This window comes from Talpa europaea (genome assembly GCF_964194135.1).
Source record: "Talpa europaea genome assembly, chromosome: 13".
NCBI classification, from domain to species: Eukaryota; Metazoa; Chordata; class Mammalia; order Eulipotyphla; family Talpidae; genus Talpa; species Talpa europaea.
Window position 1 is genome coordinate 91376956 of NC_140080.1, and position 19265 is coordinate 91396220.

General features: G+C 48.9%; 1 protein-coding gene across 1 annotated transcript in view; it reads right to left on the reverse strand.

Moving 5' to 3' along the window:
- KDSR (3-ketodihydrosphingosine reductase) overlaps positions 1–19265 on the reverse strand; it is a gene marked incomplete at both ends in the record, with an annotated part of 33144 nt that overhangs the window by 5435 nt on the left and 8444 nt on the right. The window contains 4 exons of the mRNA XM_084251864.1: positions 164–247; positions 5787–5978; positions 15601–15696; positions 15891–15956. Of these exons, the coding sequence (XP_084107990.1) occupies positions 164–247; positions 5787–5978; positions 15601–15696; positions 15891–15956 (438 nt within the window). The remainder of the gene's footprint in view (positions 1–163; positions 248–5786; positions 5979–15600; positions 15697–15890; positions 15957–19265) is intronic.

Consider the following 19265-nt stretch of genomic DNA (forward strand, 5'->3'; position numbering starts at 1 on the left):
ATGAATGTTCCAGAAAGTTTAGAGGCATCCAGTTAGTACACAAATTGACAGGAACTCAGTTGCTGACTTATGAAAAATAAGATGGGCTGGCAGCTGGAAAGACAAATTCAGAAGAGGGGTTCACAATACAGAGACTCAAAATGGGGTGCAGAGGAATGCTCACCTTTGTCTTGTTTTCTTCTGCAAAACCAGGGGTGTCGGTGTCTGGCGGGTAGGCAACTGTGATGTAGACATTATATGGCTTCACCTGCAGTGCAGAAAGGACACGCGCCCCTTCAGTGACAGAGGCAATCCCGCACCCTCCCTTACCAACTTGCACTGGCGGCTGGCATCCCTCATAGACACTGGCCTGATTTTCTCAAGCGGTAACGAGGCCAATGTGAACCGCCACTGACTGAGTTGGCAAACTCCTGCCCCAGAAGATTATTTAGAAGACTTTTCCCACCCACTGTGCCCCAGTCGGGTGTTCAGGGCAAAGGGAGGGCCGCCTCTCCACCCTCAGACCATGCATCAAGCTTTTCTGATGATTTTAGCCACGAGTATTGAGATCACCCAACCCCTGCCCCCGCCCTGGCTGTGCCTCCCCAAACCCAGGCACAGAATTACACCGTGCACCAAGATGTCTGCCTATTCTGCAATTCCTTATGGAGCCAATGCCATAGGGAGTCAGGAGAGATTCCTTCTGCAGAACCCACAAACAGGATTCTGCCCCTGGGCCGGAACCCCCAATCACACCACCAGGGAAGCACATCCCCTGCAGACAAACTCAATCCTTATTTACATGGGAAAACTGGTCCCCACCCCCCGCCCCTGCTTCTCTTCACATCTCCCTCCCCTCTCTGGAACTCCACCTGCTTCTCCAAGTGTAAGAACAGGTGCTGAGACCTGTTTACCTCACCACCAGGCCCCACACTTAACTGTCCTGCCATAAACACACCCCCAAGAATTCCATAAGAGTCACCTGCTGATCAACCAAGACACACCACCCTTCCCACGGCCCCCATGTTGGAGCAGCTCTGCTCCCTGCTCTAATCCTGCCCTGATTGCTCACGACACTAAACAGTTGGAAACAACGTAAATGCCCCAAACAGCCAAATGGATCAAGAAGACGTGGTATGTTTGCATGGTGGAATATTACTCAGCAATCAAAAAAGATAAAGTCATGACATTTGTGGCCACATGGATGGCGCTGGGAGGGACTAAGTGAAAGAAGTGAGAAGGAAGAAGAAAAATATCAGATGGTCTCACTTACAGGGGGAATATAGGGAAGCCAAAGGATCAGGAAAAAGACAAAACTTGCAGGCAAACCGTAGCTGTGAGGCATTCAGCAGAGGAGGGAGAGGGAGAGGTGTCAAAACAGAGGAGAGACAAGCACAAAATGGTCACAGGTGTTAGGGTGATGGCAAAATTCTGGGGACTACACATGAGGGGAGAAATCAAACACTGTCCAAAAATGAACAATTAAAAAAAAAGATTAAAAGCATTATAATTCCTTTTTTAAAAACCCAGGTGTGAACCTGTACCCCCAAATCATATACAGAGTTATAGACCAACATTACCTCAATTAAAAAAGAAAATACAAGGGGGGAGGGTAAAAAAAAAATACAATAAGATAAGGGAATAAAATCTCTGCCATGACTTTGGTTGGCTATTGGCCTCCATGAAGAAGTCCTGGCAGAGGGAAGTGACAGGCAGTGGGGCGCCAAGAGCCGGCAGAGGACTCCTGCTCCCTCACCCACAGCCAGAGCGGCCTGGGCACCCTCGATGACAGCCTTCTCTCCCCAATCCCTCTGGGATGAGCAATTGTGCCCTGGGGGGAGGGGTGTCAGAGGCACCCGAGCAGAAGTTCCTGGAAGGTGCACTGCTGTTTGGGGCTGGCGTGAGAGCTCCCCAACTTGGCACCTACGGGCATGTAGCTTCAAGGTCCAGCTCTGCTCATGAACAGCCGGGACTGGGGCCAGGGAGGCTGATGAGCAAGCACTTTCTCTTCCACTTGCTTTTGAGATGGTAACTTTAAAAACTGACACCCCCCCCACCCCCCCGCGCAGCGGTTGAGCGCTGGGTTGCAAAGCTGCCCGCAGCCTCTGTAGCTGGTTCGATCCATGGCTGCCAGCGAGGGTCCCACATGGCGCGCAGACCTCTCCTGCCGCCCGCTGCTCCCCTCAGCCGTGTACTTCGGTCCTTCTGCCTGCTCTGCTCCCCGCTCTGGCTCTGGTGAATTCTCTCACCCTCCTGCGCTTCTGACTGTACCCAGTGCTTGTATAAATGAATAAATAAATCTTTAAAAAAAGAAACCATTAAAAAAAAAAAAAAAAACTGTCCCCCCCATAGGCCTGCCCTCTGTTGTGCAGAGACCCGAGGAAAACAGCAGCAAGAAAAGCCTAAGAGGCCGGCCGGGGGAGGCCTGAGCAGACTCCTCAGACACGGTGGTTTCTGTGCCGCGCCCCTATCCCAGGTCCCCATTAAGTGAGGACTCAGAACAATCTTCTCCTGGGCTGAGAACACAGGCGGTTGGGGTTGGGGTTGGGGGAAACCAGGCTGGGAGCCTCTGTGCAATCATGAACCCAAATAATCATCTCAGCCTATGTTCAGGTGCCCCCAGGTGAGCAGCCTGACCGGCTCAGCTGTTCATCCCAAGACACTTACCCAGGGACTGCGTGTGCCAGTACCCTCCCAAGAACAAAGCAGAAGGAAGTGAACTAAACAGAATTCCTGCCGTCCCGAAGCTTAAGGTCTTTGGAAACTCTTGGCCAAATAATTTGCTGCGATCTAAATACACTAAACTATCTTCACCTTCCTTTAAGCTACTGATCCCCTAACGCCAGCAGAAGAGGAAGTGAGGTTGGCTTCGCCTGTCCTCGCCCAAGACAACGCCGGCTTCCAGACAGCCCCACTCTCCCGGGGCCATGCGACCCAGGGCTTCCTGCCCTGCCTGCCCCTCGGTGGCCCTGTGGGGCCCATTCTCTGCCCACTCCCTCCCGGTGTCCTCTCCGTCATCTGGCTCGCCCTCAATCAGGAAGATGACCACTGGCTTATGAACTGATCTGTCATCAAAATAACCCCAAGGTAGATGTGTCTTCCTCACCCACTGGACGGGAGGGGGCTGGAGAGCGCAGAGCTGGAGACAGAAGGCTCCCGAATGCAAGCTCTTTCAGACCAAGCTGGGAAAGATGGAGGGGGCGCGAGATCAGGACTGGAGGGGTAGAAAGGAGACCACCGAGTTTTCTTTTGTCTGCGCTACCAAATCTTCAGCAACCACCCACCTCAAAAGTCCACTGTCCAAAATGATTAACTTTAAAATTCTTTTGATGATATAGTTGCACCTAAAAAGCCTCAGCTGAAGAAAAAAATGCCAACAAAGCATCCCTTCAAAGTTACTCATTGTACATAACCCGTTTCTAGGGTCCTGCTTTTAGTGTGGGGGCACTGGGTGGGGAAGACAGGAAGACTTAAGAGCTAATTAAACCGAAAAGGATTACGAAAGGGACTTAGCTCTGGAGCAATTCTATTAGCGACTCTATTGTGAAAACACAATCGCTTTGCCCAAACAGACTGGCTTCCCCGGGCTTCAGAAACACAACACCCTCAGCTTGGAGGGAAACAAGGACTGTGGCTTCTACCAAGAACACACTCGACTTTGGTTATTGAATTTACTTGCCCCAAAACCTATTTTTCATGGTTCTTGTTCATTTTAGTTTTTGCTTACAGGGGGACATTTTTAATGGCTGCCGAGCTTGGAGCCACGTCTGGCCGGCCCGGGCTTCCTGCGGCTGCAAATCACCTCGTGACCAGGAGGCTTCGCGGGGCTGTCTGCACCGGCAGCGCCTTCCCTCCCCTCCTCTGTTAACATCTCTGGTGACCCAAGTGGAGCAGGCCGCCCAGGTCACGCGCTGCGCCCCAACCAGCGACTCCTGAAGTGGTTGTGCAGGATCAGACGCAGGGAGAAAAAAAACCCTAATGAGCAGATTTGCCCTTCCCTAAGGACCTCTGGACCGACCAGGTTTTAAGGCCAAAGTGAAGGGCGAGGGCGAGCAGCCAGATGGATCAAGCACATCCTGACCTGAATTAAGGTCACTCCTCGGGCGGCACAAGAGAGGAGCAAGTCGAGGAACTCGTGGAAAACTGAGCTTTGTGACCTGCAAGGTGGCATCACAACATCTGCCTCCCATCTCTCGAGTTGTTATAAAAATAAAAATGGCGATGCACATCGCTTTGCAAGGGAAAAATGACAGAAGACACACAGGCGTTCTCATCTGAGATTTCATATCCTTGCCGAGTTGGCGGAGCCCGCCTGGGGTGACCTGCCAGCGAGGAAGACGACGGGCGAGCTGATGGGAAGGACATGTACAGCCGGGTCCTGTCGGGATGAGAAGGTCCCCCGTCTGCCGGTCCCCAGGTGGCACATCAGGAGTCTGCCTCTGGCCTGAGCACCCTCTGGACCCCGAAACTCGCCCAGCATCTGGACAGCTGTGCCAGTGCCACATACCACTGGCGCTTCTCCAGGGGATTTTCAAAAGCAAGGGCAGCAAACTATCGTGCAGAGGCCAAGTCTGGCCATCTACCTGCTTTTTCTTTTTTTATTTTTTTTCCAAGATTTATTTATTTATGCATACAAGAACTGGGGTACAGGCCAGAGGTGTGGGGGGTGAGATGACTCACCAGAGACAGAGTGGGGAACAGAACAGGTGAATCTACTGAAATACACTGCTGAGGGGAGCAGCGGGCAAGGCAGGAGAGGTCTGCTGTGCCGTGTGGGTTGCTCCCTGGCCGGGGATCAAACACATGCTTCAGTGGCTGCGGACAGCTTCATAGGTTGCGTCTTAACCCCTTAAGCCACCAGGGAGGCCCTGCTTTTTCTTTTTTTATTAATAAATTTTTCTTGGCATAATACTGGTCTATAACATAAATTGACATCTGTGCATTCTACAGCATGATCACGCCACCAAGGTCTAGTTCCCATCCATAATCACATGGCGGACCCCTCACCCATCCATCTTTCTCTCTCTCTCTCTCTCTCTCTCTCTCTCTCTCTCACACACACACACACACATCCTCTTCCTCTCTGGTCGCCTCCCCCGCACAGCCACACAGCCTCACCTGTTCATTTACCTGTGGCATGTGGCCGCCTCCCTGCCACCAGGGGAGTCGTGAGTTACTGTGAGAGACACTGTCTGGCCCTCAAAGACTGAAATATTTACTATTTTCCTTTACAGAAATTTTTTTTTCCTGACCTTTTATCTAAGTCCCCAACAGGACCCCAGACCACACACTTCCCGTAAGAACACAGATCTTGAACTGAATTCTCTCCTGGGCTTGCAACATCACCATGCAGTGTCCAGTTTCCCGCAGTGTATACAGCAACTGAAAGAACGTTCCCTTGCCCTTTGCAGCATGTGATTCTGGATACATATGAGGCTCTCTAAGCACCCCCAGTGTGACAAGATGCCCACCTCGTAGCACACGGAGAAAACACCTCTACTGAACAAAGCACCTGGTAAACCTCACGCATACTCACACGGCGTCAGTCCAACAGCACTATGAAGCTACTAACAGCACTTTGTATATTAAACAAGCAAATCCCTCACGACCATTCTGCATCTGTCATAACTATCACCATTCTACCACGACAAATGGAAACTAAACGCAGAGGGTGGGTCAATTCACTTTCACTAATGTCGAAGCACAAATCTCTGATTTAACACGACACGTGTAAAGGAGCTACCCGCAAAAGAGGCGTCTACTGTCGAGTGGAGAGAAATAAATAAAAAAATTGAACAGAGCTTTACCTCCATCTGCAAAGCTTCGGCCAAGCCCCTGATGGCAAACTTGGAGGACGAGTAAGCTGTGAACCCGAACAGCCCCAGCTGCCCTGCCTGGGAGGACACAAACACGATCCGCCCCACTCGGCGCTCCTTCATGGTGGTGATCACGGCCCGGCTGGGGTACACGCTGCCCAGGTAGTTGACGCTCATCAGTCTCTGCAGGGAAGAAAGGCCACAAGTGTGAGCAAGACCCCAGCCCCGCTCATGGGGATTCTGCTTTCCAGACATTAGTTCTTCCAAGGAAGCCCCCGACTGCATGCTGTATGAATCTGAGTGACTGAATGACCACAGGCTCCCAGCAGCACCGTGATGAAGCCTATTTCGTCCTGCATTCTCTGAGGGGCCGCGGTATAGAGATGCTGAAACAGGTCAGAATCAGTTTTCTGCTGCTAAGAAGTATACGTGCATTGCAGAGAATGCTTTTTTGCAAGGCAATTTCCAAATAGTTCCAGTCTTATTTGTTCTAAGCTAAAGAAAGACCACAAATTGAATAGCACAGCGGTTAACAGCCTTGGCTCCAGCTTTTGCTGTGACGCCGATGCCTCACCGAAGACGGGTGCATTCTGAGAAAGGCATGGCTTGGACAACCTCACCCTGTGGGAACGCACACCTAGGCTACCTGGCTGATGGCGCCTGCACATCCTGTTACTGAACAGTGCGAGCAACTGTAACACAAAGAGATCTGGGTATCGAAACAGATGGAAAAGGCCAGAAGAAAAAAAAAAAAAAGAGTATAAAAGATAAAAATGATGCACCTGTACAGGGCGCTCAACATAAATGAAGCTTATAGAACTGGGCATTGCTGGGTGAGGGAGAGGGTGAGAAGGCCGAGGACCGGAGTGGACACTACATATTCTATAAACACTGGATACTTAGGCAACACAACTAAAAAGATTTCTTTCTTCAACAACGAATTAACCTTAGCTTACCGTAACTTCTTGTACTTGAGAAACTTCTTACTATTTAAGCCTTCTGACTCTTCTGTAATAACACACAGCTTAAAACACAAACACGTACAGCTTTACAAAAATATTTTTTGTGCATAGCCTTATATTCTCCAAGTTCTTCCTACTAAAATTATCAGACATTATTTTACTTAATTTTCTGTGTGTTAAAAACTAAGACACCCACACACGCAGCCCAGGCCCACGCAGGGTGGGGTTAATATCACCATGTCCACCTCCACACCTCCTCCTGCGGGAGGGTCTTCTTTGGCAGTAACCTGCATGGAGGTCTCATCACCATGGAAACGAAGCCTTCTTCTGGAACACATCTGAAGGACCTGCCTGAGGCTCTTTTAGAGTCATCACGTTTTCCAGAAGCATATTCATGATGATCTTCTTGGCTAGTTCCTCTTTTTTCATCATACATTTGCTTGTACGCCATGAACATTTTAACTTTTTACTTGTACGCCATGAACATTTTAACTCTATTAAAAAAAAAAACTTTTGGGGGCCTCCCTGGTGGCGCAAGGGGTTAAGCACCTCACTATGAAGCAATCCGTAGCCTCTGCAGCACAAGTTCGATCCCCAGCTGGCCAGGGAGCTACCCACATGGCGCAGCAGACCTCTCCTGTCTCGCCCGCTTCTCCCCTCAGCAGTGTATTTCAGTCAGTCTGCCGATTCTGCTCCCCACTCTGTCTCTGGTGAATCCAATCACACCCCCGCGCCTCTGGCCTGTGCCCCAGTTCTTGTATGTATAAATAAATAAATCTTTAAAAAAAAAAAAAAACTTTTGATGTTAGGGGCCCACATTTCCAGACTTTTTAAGGGACCTGTTGAGGCCTGCAAAGGCTCTGTTAACCCCCTCGCTGTGAATTTTTCTTGGGGTTCTTTCCCTTCCCCTGCATCTGCCTTGGCTCTCGCCTTTCCCTCAGCAATGCCTTCCTGTCCCTCATCGTCCGTTCCCCAGGAACCTCCTGCAGGTGCTCCTCAATGTCCTCCTCACCCCAAGGGGTGGAAGGTGCTTGCCATCTCCGCAGGCCTTGATGATTTCTGCGTCACCCCATCCTCAGCAAACCCTTTGACGTCACGGACAAACACGTTGAGTGTCTTCTCCAGATGTCGTTCCCACACTCATTGGTGAGCTCACCCCAAGTCCAAGCTAGGATCTGGATGCACATGATGATGTCATCCTTCCGGAACTGCATCAGAGTCATCCTCAGCTGCCCAGTAGGCCGGGCAAAGGTCGTCCCAGGTCATAGGCCTTAGCAGTAGCTATCCGTCCTCAAAATGCTCATCATCACTTTCAACAAGGAAGATGAAAGTCAAAACCCCAGGGAGATGGCATCTCACACCCATGAGAATGGTGTTCATTAAAAAGACCTCCAGTAATAAGTGCTGGAGCAGATGCAAAAAAGAGGAGCTTTAACTCAGGCGGGTGGGAATGTGAACTGGAGCAGCCATCTGGCAAAGTGGTCTGGACTTACCTTAAAAAATCTAAAAATGTACAAGAATAAGCTGCAATGCACATGTAAGAACCACCCTCCCTGCCAAACCATTTCCTCTACAGGAAAACACCAATGACATAGTCTAGGTCGCTAAAAAAAATCAGGTCTCCAAGTTTGTTTGTTTTTTTTTAATCAGACTTTATGGCACACTCTCCCTGTGCTAATTGCAGCCTCCAAGTGTTTGGGTGCCAACTGCTGGAGGCAAAAGCCAGCTCTAGCTATGCGATTTGTGCCTTCATTTTCCTTGTTCTCTCTTCCTCCCAAATGTTGAGCCCTTTGCTTGTGGATGCAAGTCCAGTCCCCATCCAGGTCTGTAAGTTTAATTCAAAGCATCGATGTTGTTGCCATTAAAGCTGATGTTTGCATTTAAAAAATAAAACTAAAAATCGATGTTTGGGGGTGTCTATCTGAGGAATATGCAACCATCTACTCTAAAATGTTTCTGCTCCATGATGCTTACAACAAGCATTAGTTACAACAGGCAGGACGTGGAAGCAACCTACGTACCCACCGACGGGGCTGGGTTAGGAAGGTGTGTCTATCCACACGAGGCAAAGTGACTCAGCTACAAGGAGAATGAGATGTGGCCATTTACGACAAGATGGCAGGAGCTGGAGGGAATGACACGGCGCAGACCAAGTCAGAAAGATAAAGACAGCTACTGGACAAGTTCACGTATCTGAGCAAGGTAAGAAATCAAAGCAGATGGAACTGATAAAGCAAAATAATTATAAACGAGCAGACACTGCAAGGGAAGCAGAGTTTCTGAGTTTAAGAGGCAGGTGGGTAAGTGGTGGAAAGAAATATTTTGAAATTAAACATTAAGATCCCAGACACTTGACACCTGGCCACTTCCCGTGAACAACGGGCCGACCGCACAGAAGCCAGGGTCATGGGGTGGCCCTGCCTGATCTCCCCTAGAACCACAGGCGCAGAACAGGAGACTCTGACCTCAGCCTGACTGGGGACTGGAGCTGTGGGTTATTTCCTCTCTCCCAGTCCCACCCTTACCTGCCACCTTTTCTTCACTTGAAAGGTGCCGGATGGGTCTTTGTGTTCTCCTGAGCACCTTTGAGTCCCTGGACCCCAGAGGATTCAGTGGATGGGTGATCCTTTCCAGGGGAACTTGGGGATGGGGAAAAAGGGGGTCTCCAACAGGTCAAGCATCTACACCTTTCTCACGGTATCCTCTTATGGAGGAGGAAAGTGCTGGGTTTTCCTGATTACGTTCCATGTCACTGGCACCTACTGCAGGGTTTATATATTTTAAAAAAGCTGCCATTAACTCCTTGTCCATTGGTTGAATCAAAGAGGGAGTGTTTGGAGAAACACTTCTTTCTAATTGGGATGAAGCTCACCGATAAAAAGATGTCCAAGAGCATTATCAATAATAAGCACTACTTTCCGCTCTTCTTTGCTGGCATAGCAATTCAGGAGGGCGTCTCGGAAGGAGCCGGGTCCCCACGACTTGTTACGGCTCCTGCAGTGTGCCGACGGCGGTGCTGACCGACAGGCCTGAAAGCCTCGGGGTTCACTGTACCAGATCCTTTGCAGCCTGCAGTTTTCACCTGCAGCCTGCAACATGGCGCCTGGGCAAGACTGCCCTCCTTAAAGTCTTAAAACCTGGCATTCACTTGATCTTAAGGATGGAAGTCTTTCCAGATATCTCTTTCCTTAACAGGAGGGTTTCATCCATGTTGAAGACTTGTTCTGGCAAGTAATTTCCCTCCACAATCAGTTCATTTAATTTCCCAGAATTTTTCAGGTGCCTTTCCACAGTACTACTAGCAGTGCCACTCACTCTCGTTATGCAGTAATGATTCCCGCATGGTTTAAACCACTCAAAGGTTGCATTAAATTCAACATGGCAGTTGGGTCCAGCCTCCTCTTTCAACATTGAAAACAAACTTCGTGCTTGGTGGTGGTTGTCATGGTGCTGAGGGAGGTGCTTCTGAGTCTAGGCCCACCCAGGCCATTGCAAGTTTCTGCACAGCTGACACAGGCCCTTCTTGCATTTGTGCTTGTTGCTTTGACAGAGGCAGAATCTTTAACAGCTTCCAGCCACTTTGTTCTTGTTCTAAGGGATGACAGCTCTGATGAGAAGGGACACGCTGGGCTTTGAGCCACACCCTTACTGCTTTTCTACTCCCTAGTCCCTTATCACTTTTAACTTCACTGCCAGGTCAGTCACTCAACCTGCACTCTTACCTGCACAGCAGCACTGGATTTTGTTAGGTTTGGAGGCCACGATGAATAGAAGGAGTGAAATTCAATCAAGCACAAGGGGAAATGATGCCATCAAGAAATGCAGCAGACACAGGTGTTTGAGGCTGCTGGAGTCAAAAGCTCTGACCTCACGGCAGCTATGACATCACCAGGTGGCAGGGACCTGGGGACCACAGTGTCATCTTGGGGCATGTGACTGCATGACTCATGATGATGCCAAGTGACACACTCTACTCATCCTCAGTTGAAAAGGGTTAACACTGGAGCTCGCACAAGCCTGCAGCAAGGACTGAAACAGGCGAGGCAGGAAACCCAGGCCTCTGACTCACAGCAATTCTCCACCACTGTTGGCTCTCATTTAATGATGGAGAAGAGCTTTTCAGGTGCCAAGGATGTATTTTTCCCTCGCCCTTCATGTTTTCACTTGAACATCCAAGAATCTTTAAAATGTTTATATATTAAAAATCTTGCAAAAGTATTAGCTTGATTTTCATGTAAAACCAAACAATTCCTTAAGGACTTTGAGTCAACCATGAAATGTCCATGCACTAGATAGAACATTCAGTGACTTTCAGAAAGGATGATCAGAAATACTAGGAGCAACGGGGAGAAATATTTATCTGAAAATCTAGAAAAAGCAGAGAACACACTGTATTTGTACTATGGTGGAACTATTTCAAATATTAAATCAAAGTACATGTGCACAGGTGCAAAGCCAAGGAAACAGAAAATTGCAAGTGACTGGGCTAGGCTCGGCCATTTATTTTCAAAATGTCTGCTAATCTCATTGTATTCTTTTGATACTAAATAAAAATGCCCTAAAATTTTGAAAAAGGATGGTATGCCAAATGCACACGTTTACCTCAGCTCCCTGCAGAGACCCCCCTCAGTAGAGAAATCATTCCTTAAGTCAACAACCCACAAGAGCAAAGAAAATAACAGCATGGACACTTTGGAAATGGAAGAACAGTGCTAATTCTCAGAAAAGCTGAATGCTTAGCAAGAGGCAGAGCAACTGAAAAGCAGGGTTAGAACTCAGAATGCCCCAAAGGCTCAAGTAGTGCCAAGAACCTCTAGGGGCAGGAGGGTGGGCTTGCGCTAACAGCAGGACTGCTGACTAAGAGTCTGTATTAAACAGAGAGACAAATCCAGTTATCATCAGAGGTTCCAATGTCCCCCTTTCAACAATTGCTAGAAAGTGTGAAGACAAAAGCAGCAAGACTGGAGCGGCGCTTCGGTCAGCAAGGTGATGGCACGCACAGGACACTCCACCCCACACAGCAGCTGTCAGGTGCGGTGGGCTGGTTACAGCACAGACCATGTTCTGGGCCGTGAAACAGATCTCAACAGAGTTACAGGGACTCAGCCCCACAAAGTATGCCAGCTCACCCCAACGGTTATTAAATTGGTAATCTATAGGAGAAAGATTTCTGGAAAGTCACCCAAATACTTGAAAATGAAACCACCCAGCTCCCAAAACCCAAGGGTTAAAGCAGAAAATAAAAAGGTGGTAAGTATTTTTAACTGGATGAAACAAAAAGAAAAGAGAAAGAAAACTTCACAAAGATGGCACAGAATGTGAAGGAGGAAGCCCCTGCCCCGCCCAAAGCAGAAGCCAAAGCAAAAGCTTTAAAGGCCAAGAAAGTGGTGCTAAAAAAGTAGGAAAAAAGTCTGCATGTCACCCAGCTTCCATCACCCTCTGTCCACCACCCGCCCCTTTCAATGGTGTAAGACACTTAGACTCCAAAGGCAACCCAAGAAGCAGGCTTGACCCCTACACCATCATCAAGGTCCCTCTGGCCACTGCTTAGCCATGGAGAAGACAGAAGACAACAAACTTGTGTTCTTGGTAGAAGTCAAGGCCAACAGGCACCAGACCACATAGGTTGGAGAGAAGCTCCATGACACTCATGTGGCCAAGGTCTTCGCCCCGGTCAGACCTGAAGGCGGCGTGTTCCAGGGCTCCTGACTGGGATGCTCTGGGTGTTACCAACGCAGTCGAGAGCATGTAAACTCAGTCCAGCTGGCTCAGACTCACTCTGCATTTTTTCACCATTAAAAGCAAACTACAGCGACCACCATACCTACTGGTGAAAGACTGTACGCCCCTCCCTAAACTCGGGATCAAGACAAGGATGATTGTTTTCAGCAACTCTAGTCAACACCAGACTGCAAACTCGAGTCTGTGCAATAAGGGCCTCCAGATGGGAACAAAAGAAGCAAAACTTGCAGATGACATGGTCTGGGATGTAGAAAATCCAATGAGCAGTAGCAGATTTAACAGAGTTCAGCAAGATCCAGGATCAAGGCCCCCAAATGAAATGACTTCTCTGCATGAGCCATGAGCACTGTGCGGTTAAAATGAAAAAAAAAAAAAAGACACTGGCCTCAAAAAATATGAACAAGTGAAAAAAAAGATGTGGGAGCCCCACACACTGAAAACTACACAACGCTGGCTGAGAGAAACGCAAGAACAGCTAGGCAAAGGGAGACAGATGTCTACAGAGCGCCTGCCGTCCCCATCGAAACCGTAAATACCGCTCACCACGGGAAGACACAAGACAGGGCTCCGGGAGCCGCGGAGAAAGCCATGCTACAGGAAGGGAAGAGCAGCGCGTGCTCGTGACCACGTCTACTGCGGTGAAGGGACACGGGGCGGCTCCACCAGGGCCACAGCACCGGGTCCAAGCGCAGAGGGAGCCGGCGCCGGGCTCTCCGCGGCCTCCCCCTCCTGCGGCCCGACAGCAAATGCGTGGGCCCGGCCAGGCCCTGCCGACAGCATCTTACGCACGTGTGGACACTGATAAAAGGAAAATAACAGACCAATAAAAACACGTAACGGAGGGAAAATCCATTCCAGGCAGAAGCGAGGTCTTCGGGGGACAGGCGCGCTGGCGACCGGCCCGCAGCCTCCCGGGCGGGCGGACACGCGGATCCCAGACGGGCACGGCGGTCGGAAGGAAAGCTGAGGAGGAGCCGATGGGGAAAGGATGATTTCCCTAAACTGACGCTGCTAGTGAACTGGGAGGAGAAACCAACAGCGCTAAGACGGAAGCAGATTTATTCTCATGCCAAAGTCCGCCTTCCCCTGCCCCGGCCCTCGCTGCCAGAAACAGGGCGACAGACAGGCTCCGGGGCGCGCCCCGCGGTGCAGAGCCGCTGGCACTGGAGCGAAGGCCACAAACTGAGACTACTTTGATTCCACACGTATGTATTTTGTTAATGAAAGAGAGGACACAGCATGAATGGGAGACGGAAGGCTGAGAGTAAAGTGAGTTTCTTCAAGATTCCAATTACACTTCTATGTTTTGACTTCTTCCTGCATCTCACGTGCCTGGCGTTTTCTCCTCTTAGCATTTTTGTCCTCCACATTCGGTCCTCCACATTCGGTCAAGGTGAGTCTATCATCTACACACACACAGAGCTATTTTTCTGCCACCCCATTAAGTCATTTATGCATTTCATGCCTAGAATGCTACTACTTTCCCCAACTGATTCTCTACACAAATCACCTCCTTCTGTTACCTAGAGGTGGGCAGGTCAAGACGACACCCCTTTATGTCTGGTTGATAAAGGGTCTGCAGGTACGCAAGGCCCAGGTAAGTCACCATTATTCCATCGACCTCCGTACTCCCCTGGCTTGATCTTAAATTAGTGAAGGGCACTTTCCTACCATCTTCCAAAAGCAAAAAATAAACACAGGTCCAGCAGTCTCCTTTCGCACAACAGAGGCACAGCTGAACTTCACAGAGTCAAACACCAAAAGCCGTGACTACAATAAAGGACCCATCGACCGTGAAGAAACAGATGGTGGAGGCAACACCAACTGAGAAAAAGTGTTTGGTACTTAAAGATTTCAAACCAGATACCTGTTTCTTTTTCTTTTTAATAGACACACACAATCTTTTCAAATAGTCGTACAACATCCTATTGAAGGGACACACGATAACTTACTTAACCCATCTCCTATTGAGGAGAATTACTGTTTTTATTTTGACTGTCACTGACATCTTGTACGTACAGTCATGAGCAGCTCAAGGACATTTTGACAACGACAGCCCATCGGCAGTGTCCCACCAGGCTGCACCGTAGCCCCGGTGGCAGGTGGCTTCACCACACAGGCTTCCCACAAGATGCAACCACCCTAGGACATTTTCATTTCTTCAGGGCTGAAAAGACTCACGGCAGTTCCACAGCAAACTTGTTTAACAATATAAATACAGGGCCTCCCAGGGTGGCGCGGCGGTTGAGCGCTGGGCTGCGAGGCTGCCCGCAGCCTCTGCAGCGCCGGTTCGATCCCCGGCCACCGGCGAGGGCCCAACAATAAATAAATAAATAAATAAATAAATACAATATAAATATAATTTATATTGAACAAGAAAACTCTTTGACTTTCTTAGTTTTTTTTTGTTAGTTGAAAGTACTAATACTGGACACGAAAACCCAGCATCCCCTGACTTACAAAAATCTCTCTTAAATTTATTACCTCCGCGGTATCTTACATCTCGGCTGTCAGACTGGAGAGTTCATTGCCTTTTTTTTTTAACTGATGGGCCACTGGTTCACACTGAGTGTTAGGAGTACAGCTATATACACGCACAACTATATATTCCACACCAAGCCCCCCACCAAAGGGCCTCATCAGAAAGACAAGAAAGACGTGCCAGAGGTACCAGGTCCAAGGCCAGCGGGACCAGGTGCTCCGCCTGGCGAGCAAGTGGGGAAAGGGGAATCCTCGTTCGTTGGCGGTGGGAAGGCCGACTGGTGAGCTCTCAGGGGAAAACAGTGGGGCGGTTGCTCAAAAAATTAAAAATGGAAATACCATAGGATCCAGCAATTCCACTTCTAGAATCTGCTCAAAGAAGATGGAAGCACTAATCCAACTGATACCAGCCCCCGATGGTCACTGAAGCACCACTGGCTCCCATATTACAGCTGGGGAAATCACAGCCCAGAAGCTGGCATCAACAACTAGGCTGACTGGCCACAGCACTGGCACCAAAACCTTATCCCATAAGCAGGTTTATAAAGCCTGTGCCCGTGGCCTTATTCTACTGCCAGTGTTATGCTCGCCCAACGCACAAGAACCAACTTTTCACTTACTTCAAAACTACTAACTTCGAGGTCTTCAAATTTTCCTGAAACTGACATTCCTGCACAGTTCACAAGCATGTCCACAGGGCCCAGCTTCTCTTGTGCCTGGAAAAATTGATTACAGAAGGCATTAAGAGAGAGAGAGAAGAAAACTCACTCTAGCAAATGAATGCCAATCAACCAAACCTATAAAATGATCAAACTTACAGGGAAGATTTACCAACGCCAAGGCACACAGCACAATGGTTACGAACCAATCAAAAGGCAGGTGAGCTCCTTGCTGTCAGCCCAGCTCTTACCTGTTTTATGACATTCTCCACTTGGCTGTAGTCTTGCGATATATCGACTGATATGCAGAGCACCACCTGGGAGAGGGAGAACAGTGATTGAAGCCAGATAGGCGCCTAGGACTTTTATGAAAAACTTCCTTTATTTTTTTTTAATTAAAGGTATTGTTTCCCATGGATAAGGAATGTGAATTTGGATGTATAGATTAGTTTTTAAAATCTGAGGACAGAGCAATTAGTAGAGTCTCATTTTTCGACAGTTTTCACAGGAAGCTCCTTTAAGCCAAGTCAAGGGAGTGTTTTAAGAAATGCTGATCAGGGCCTCCCCGGTGGTGCAGCGGTTGAGCGCTGGGTTGAGAAGCTGCCCACAGCCTCTGCAGTGCCGGTTTGATCCCCGGCTGCTCCCCGGCCACCGGAGGAGGGTCCCGCATGGCGCGCAGACCTCTCCTGCCGCCCGCTGCTCCCCTCAGCACTGTACTTCGGTCCTTCTGCCTGCTCTGCTCCCCGCTCTGGCTCTGGTGAATTCTTTCACCTTCCCATGCTTCTGACTGTACCCAGCGCTTGTATAAATAAATAAATAAATAAGTAAATAAGTAAATTAAATAAATCTTAAAAAAAGAAATGCTGATCAAAGGGTAGAAACTTTCAGGTGTAAGATGAGTATATTCTGGGGATCGAAGTGTCCAGCATGGTGACTGTCATCAATAATACCGCACTGTATACTTGAAATTTGTGAAAGGAGTTACCTAGGATCCACCTAAGTGTTTTCCACACCAAACAGAAATGGTTACTAGGTGGGGCGATGGGTATGCTGATCACCTGACTGTGGCAAGCACCCCCAATGCATATATACACTAACCCATCACACTGTACAGCCGAAATACATGTAATTGCCATTTGTCAATTACACCTCCATAAAGCTGCAAAAATGCTCCTTCTGAAATGTCCCTGATCTGTAAGGGCATAAAGAAGATCAAGGATCGTGAGCGGCCGGGGAGAGGGAAGGATGGACTGGGGGGGGCAAAGGCTCCCTGGGGTGATGGAAAAGTTGCTTCTGGATTTTGGTGGTGGTTTCACCATCTCACATCTGTCAGAGCCACTGAACTGTAATCTTTAAATGGCTCTGGTTTCCTGCACATAAATTACATCTCAAGTTGTTCAAAAGAATACTTAAATTACATAAAGAACAGACCGATTAGAGCTCAGCTTTGCTAATGCATAAATTCAGCTGTTAAAAAGAATAACAACAAACCTAATAAACACAATTAAAAACTACTCCCCATGGTGTCACGGCAGAGCCGTGACTGTCCTCCCGAGAGTCAGTATCAGTGAGCTAGTGGAGCGGCAAGATAAGCCGGCAGCAGGACTGGCAGAGGAGGCCCCAGGGAGGGCCTCTGCCCTGAGCCAGGTGTGACAGTATCTCACCAGGCCAAGGGGTAATCTTAGATGGGAGCTGAGCCATCAGCCAAGTCACATTCGGATCTCTCTGAGGTTTACCTGTCGTCCCCAATTCTGGACCGAGAGGCCACTCACTGATTCTCCAGATGAGGGGTCACAAGTCCAGCCCAGAGCCCAGCCAGCAGGCACCTGGCCAAGGTCAGGGGTTCACAGCACAGAGCAGGTGGCATCGAGGCCACAGCCTGTGCTTCACCCCCCCAAAACAACTGCATTTAGTCTTGGAAAAGAAAAAAGGAAGGGAAGAAAAAAATGGGGGAAAGCACCTATTTGGGGGCTTAATTTGAGAGATATTTATGAAATAGAACAGTATCATCTTAAAGTTCCTTTTTGGGGTATTGCTCCTAAATCCAGGGTTTGGGCCTCTGACAGAGAAATATTCTACGTTCCAAGGGAAGCTGCTGAGGGAAAGAGAAAGGTCTTCTCCATTTCTCTGTCTTTCCACCAATTCTGCCCTCCTGGGGCTGGCCCCCAAGTGATGGGGCAGGATGTGTGTATACGACGCCATGTGAGAAATGAAGCCACAGCATGTGAGGTCAGAGGTTACATAAAAAGATCCCACTGCAGGGCCTCCCTCGTGCGCAGCGGTTGAGCGCTGGGTTGCGAAGCTGTCCTCAGCCTCTGCAGTGCCGGTTCGATCCCCGGCAGCTCCCCGGCCACCGGAGGAGGGTCCCACATGGCGCGCAGACCTCTCCTGCCGCCCGCTGCTCCCCTCAGCAGTGTCCTTCGGTCCTTCTGCCTGCTCTGCTCCCCGCTCTGGCTCTGGTGAATTCTCTCACCCTCCCGCGCTTCTAACTGTACCCAGTGCTTGTATAAATATATAAATTAATTTAATAAATCTTAAAAAAAAAAAAAAGATCCCACTGCCCAGAAATTGATGCACAGGGCAGGACGCGTTATCTGAGGCAAGAAGGAAGCCCATGCAAAAGACTGACATTCCTGTGAAATGGAAACCACCCATTCGAACATAACCTGACATTGTCCAGGTAGGCAGGTTACCTGTGGTTTCCTCCCCACCTCATCAGACAGAAAACATTTTTCAAAGGGAGTAGGAATGACAGGATTCATTTCTGAACATGCCTTTGTATAAAGCAATAAATCATTTACTGTAAATAAAATCTATACCAGGGACAAGCGAAATTTCAAACAAGTCAACACATTACCAGGAAAAAAATGCCACAGGATTCTGCTCACGTGATCCTGGAACCAGCAGGATCAAGCTCCCTCTTGCCCAGCCCCAGCCCAGATTATCTTCCCCTCCCTAGATGCAGATAAAGTTAAGAACTTTCCCCAGGACCTAAAGCCTTTTGCTAGACAAGAGGGGACTGGGGGGTGGGGGTGACGATGGAGGCCAGATGAAATGGAGCTGGTGGCGCGTAACAAAGGATTCAGCCACGGGCATTCAGGCGCTGTGGTTCAGACCTTAAGTTACACACACTGGCAGCTTCCCAGTGTTTGTGGATTTCAGAGAACTGAAAGCGTGGCAGAGGCCGTGGTACCAGAGAAAAACTCCCATACGCATGCCAGCAAATGCATGGAGCTGCGCCCTGCAGCACAGAATCAACAGCCACAACTGGAAACTGATGAAGACACTCAGGCGCCAACAGGACACCCCAGCAGCTTAACACAATGAAGCAGATGTATTTTTATTGACTTGGAAACATCCCTAACATAATCCAGAGAGGAGGGAAAGGAGGCAATTTAAACTATGATGAAATGCTCTTTAAAACCCAAAGGAAAGGTAAAAATTAGAAAGTCTGCCAATACCAAGTGCTGGCAAGAATGTGGGGGTAACCCTAGTCAAAGTGAGTACCCACTTTGACGAGATGGGAGTTTGGGGTACCCTCACCTCAGATTTTCGCTTTCTGGGATATTATTCCCTTCTGGCCCATGGGCACAGAGACAAGATTTACTAACAGCAAAAAAAATAAA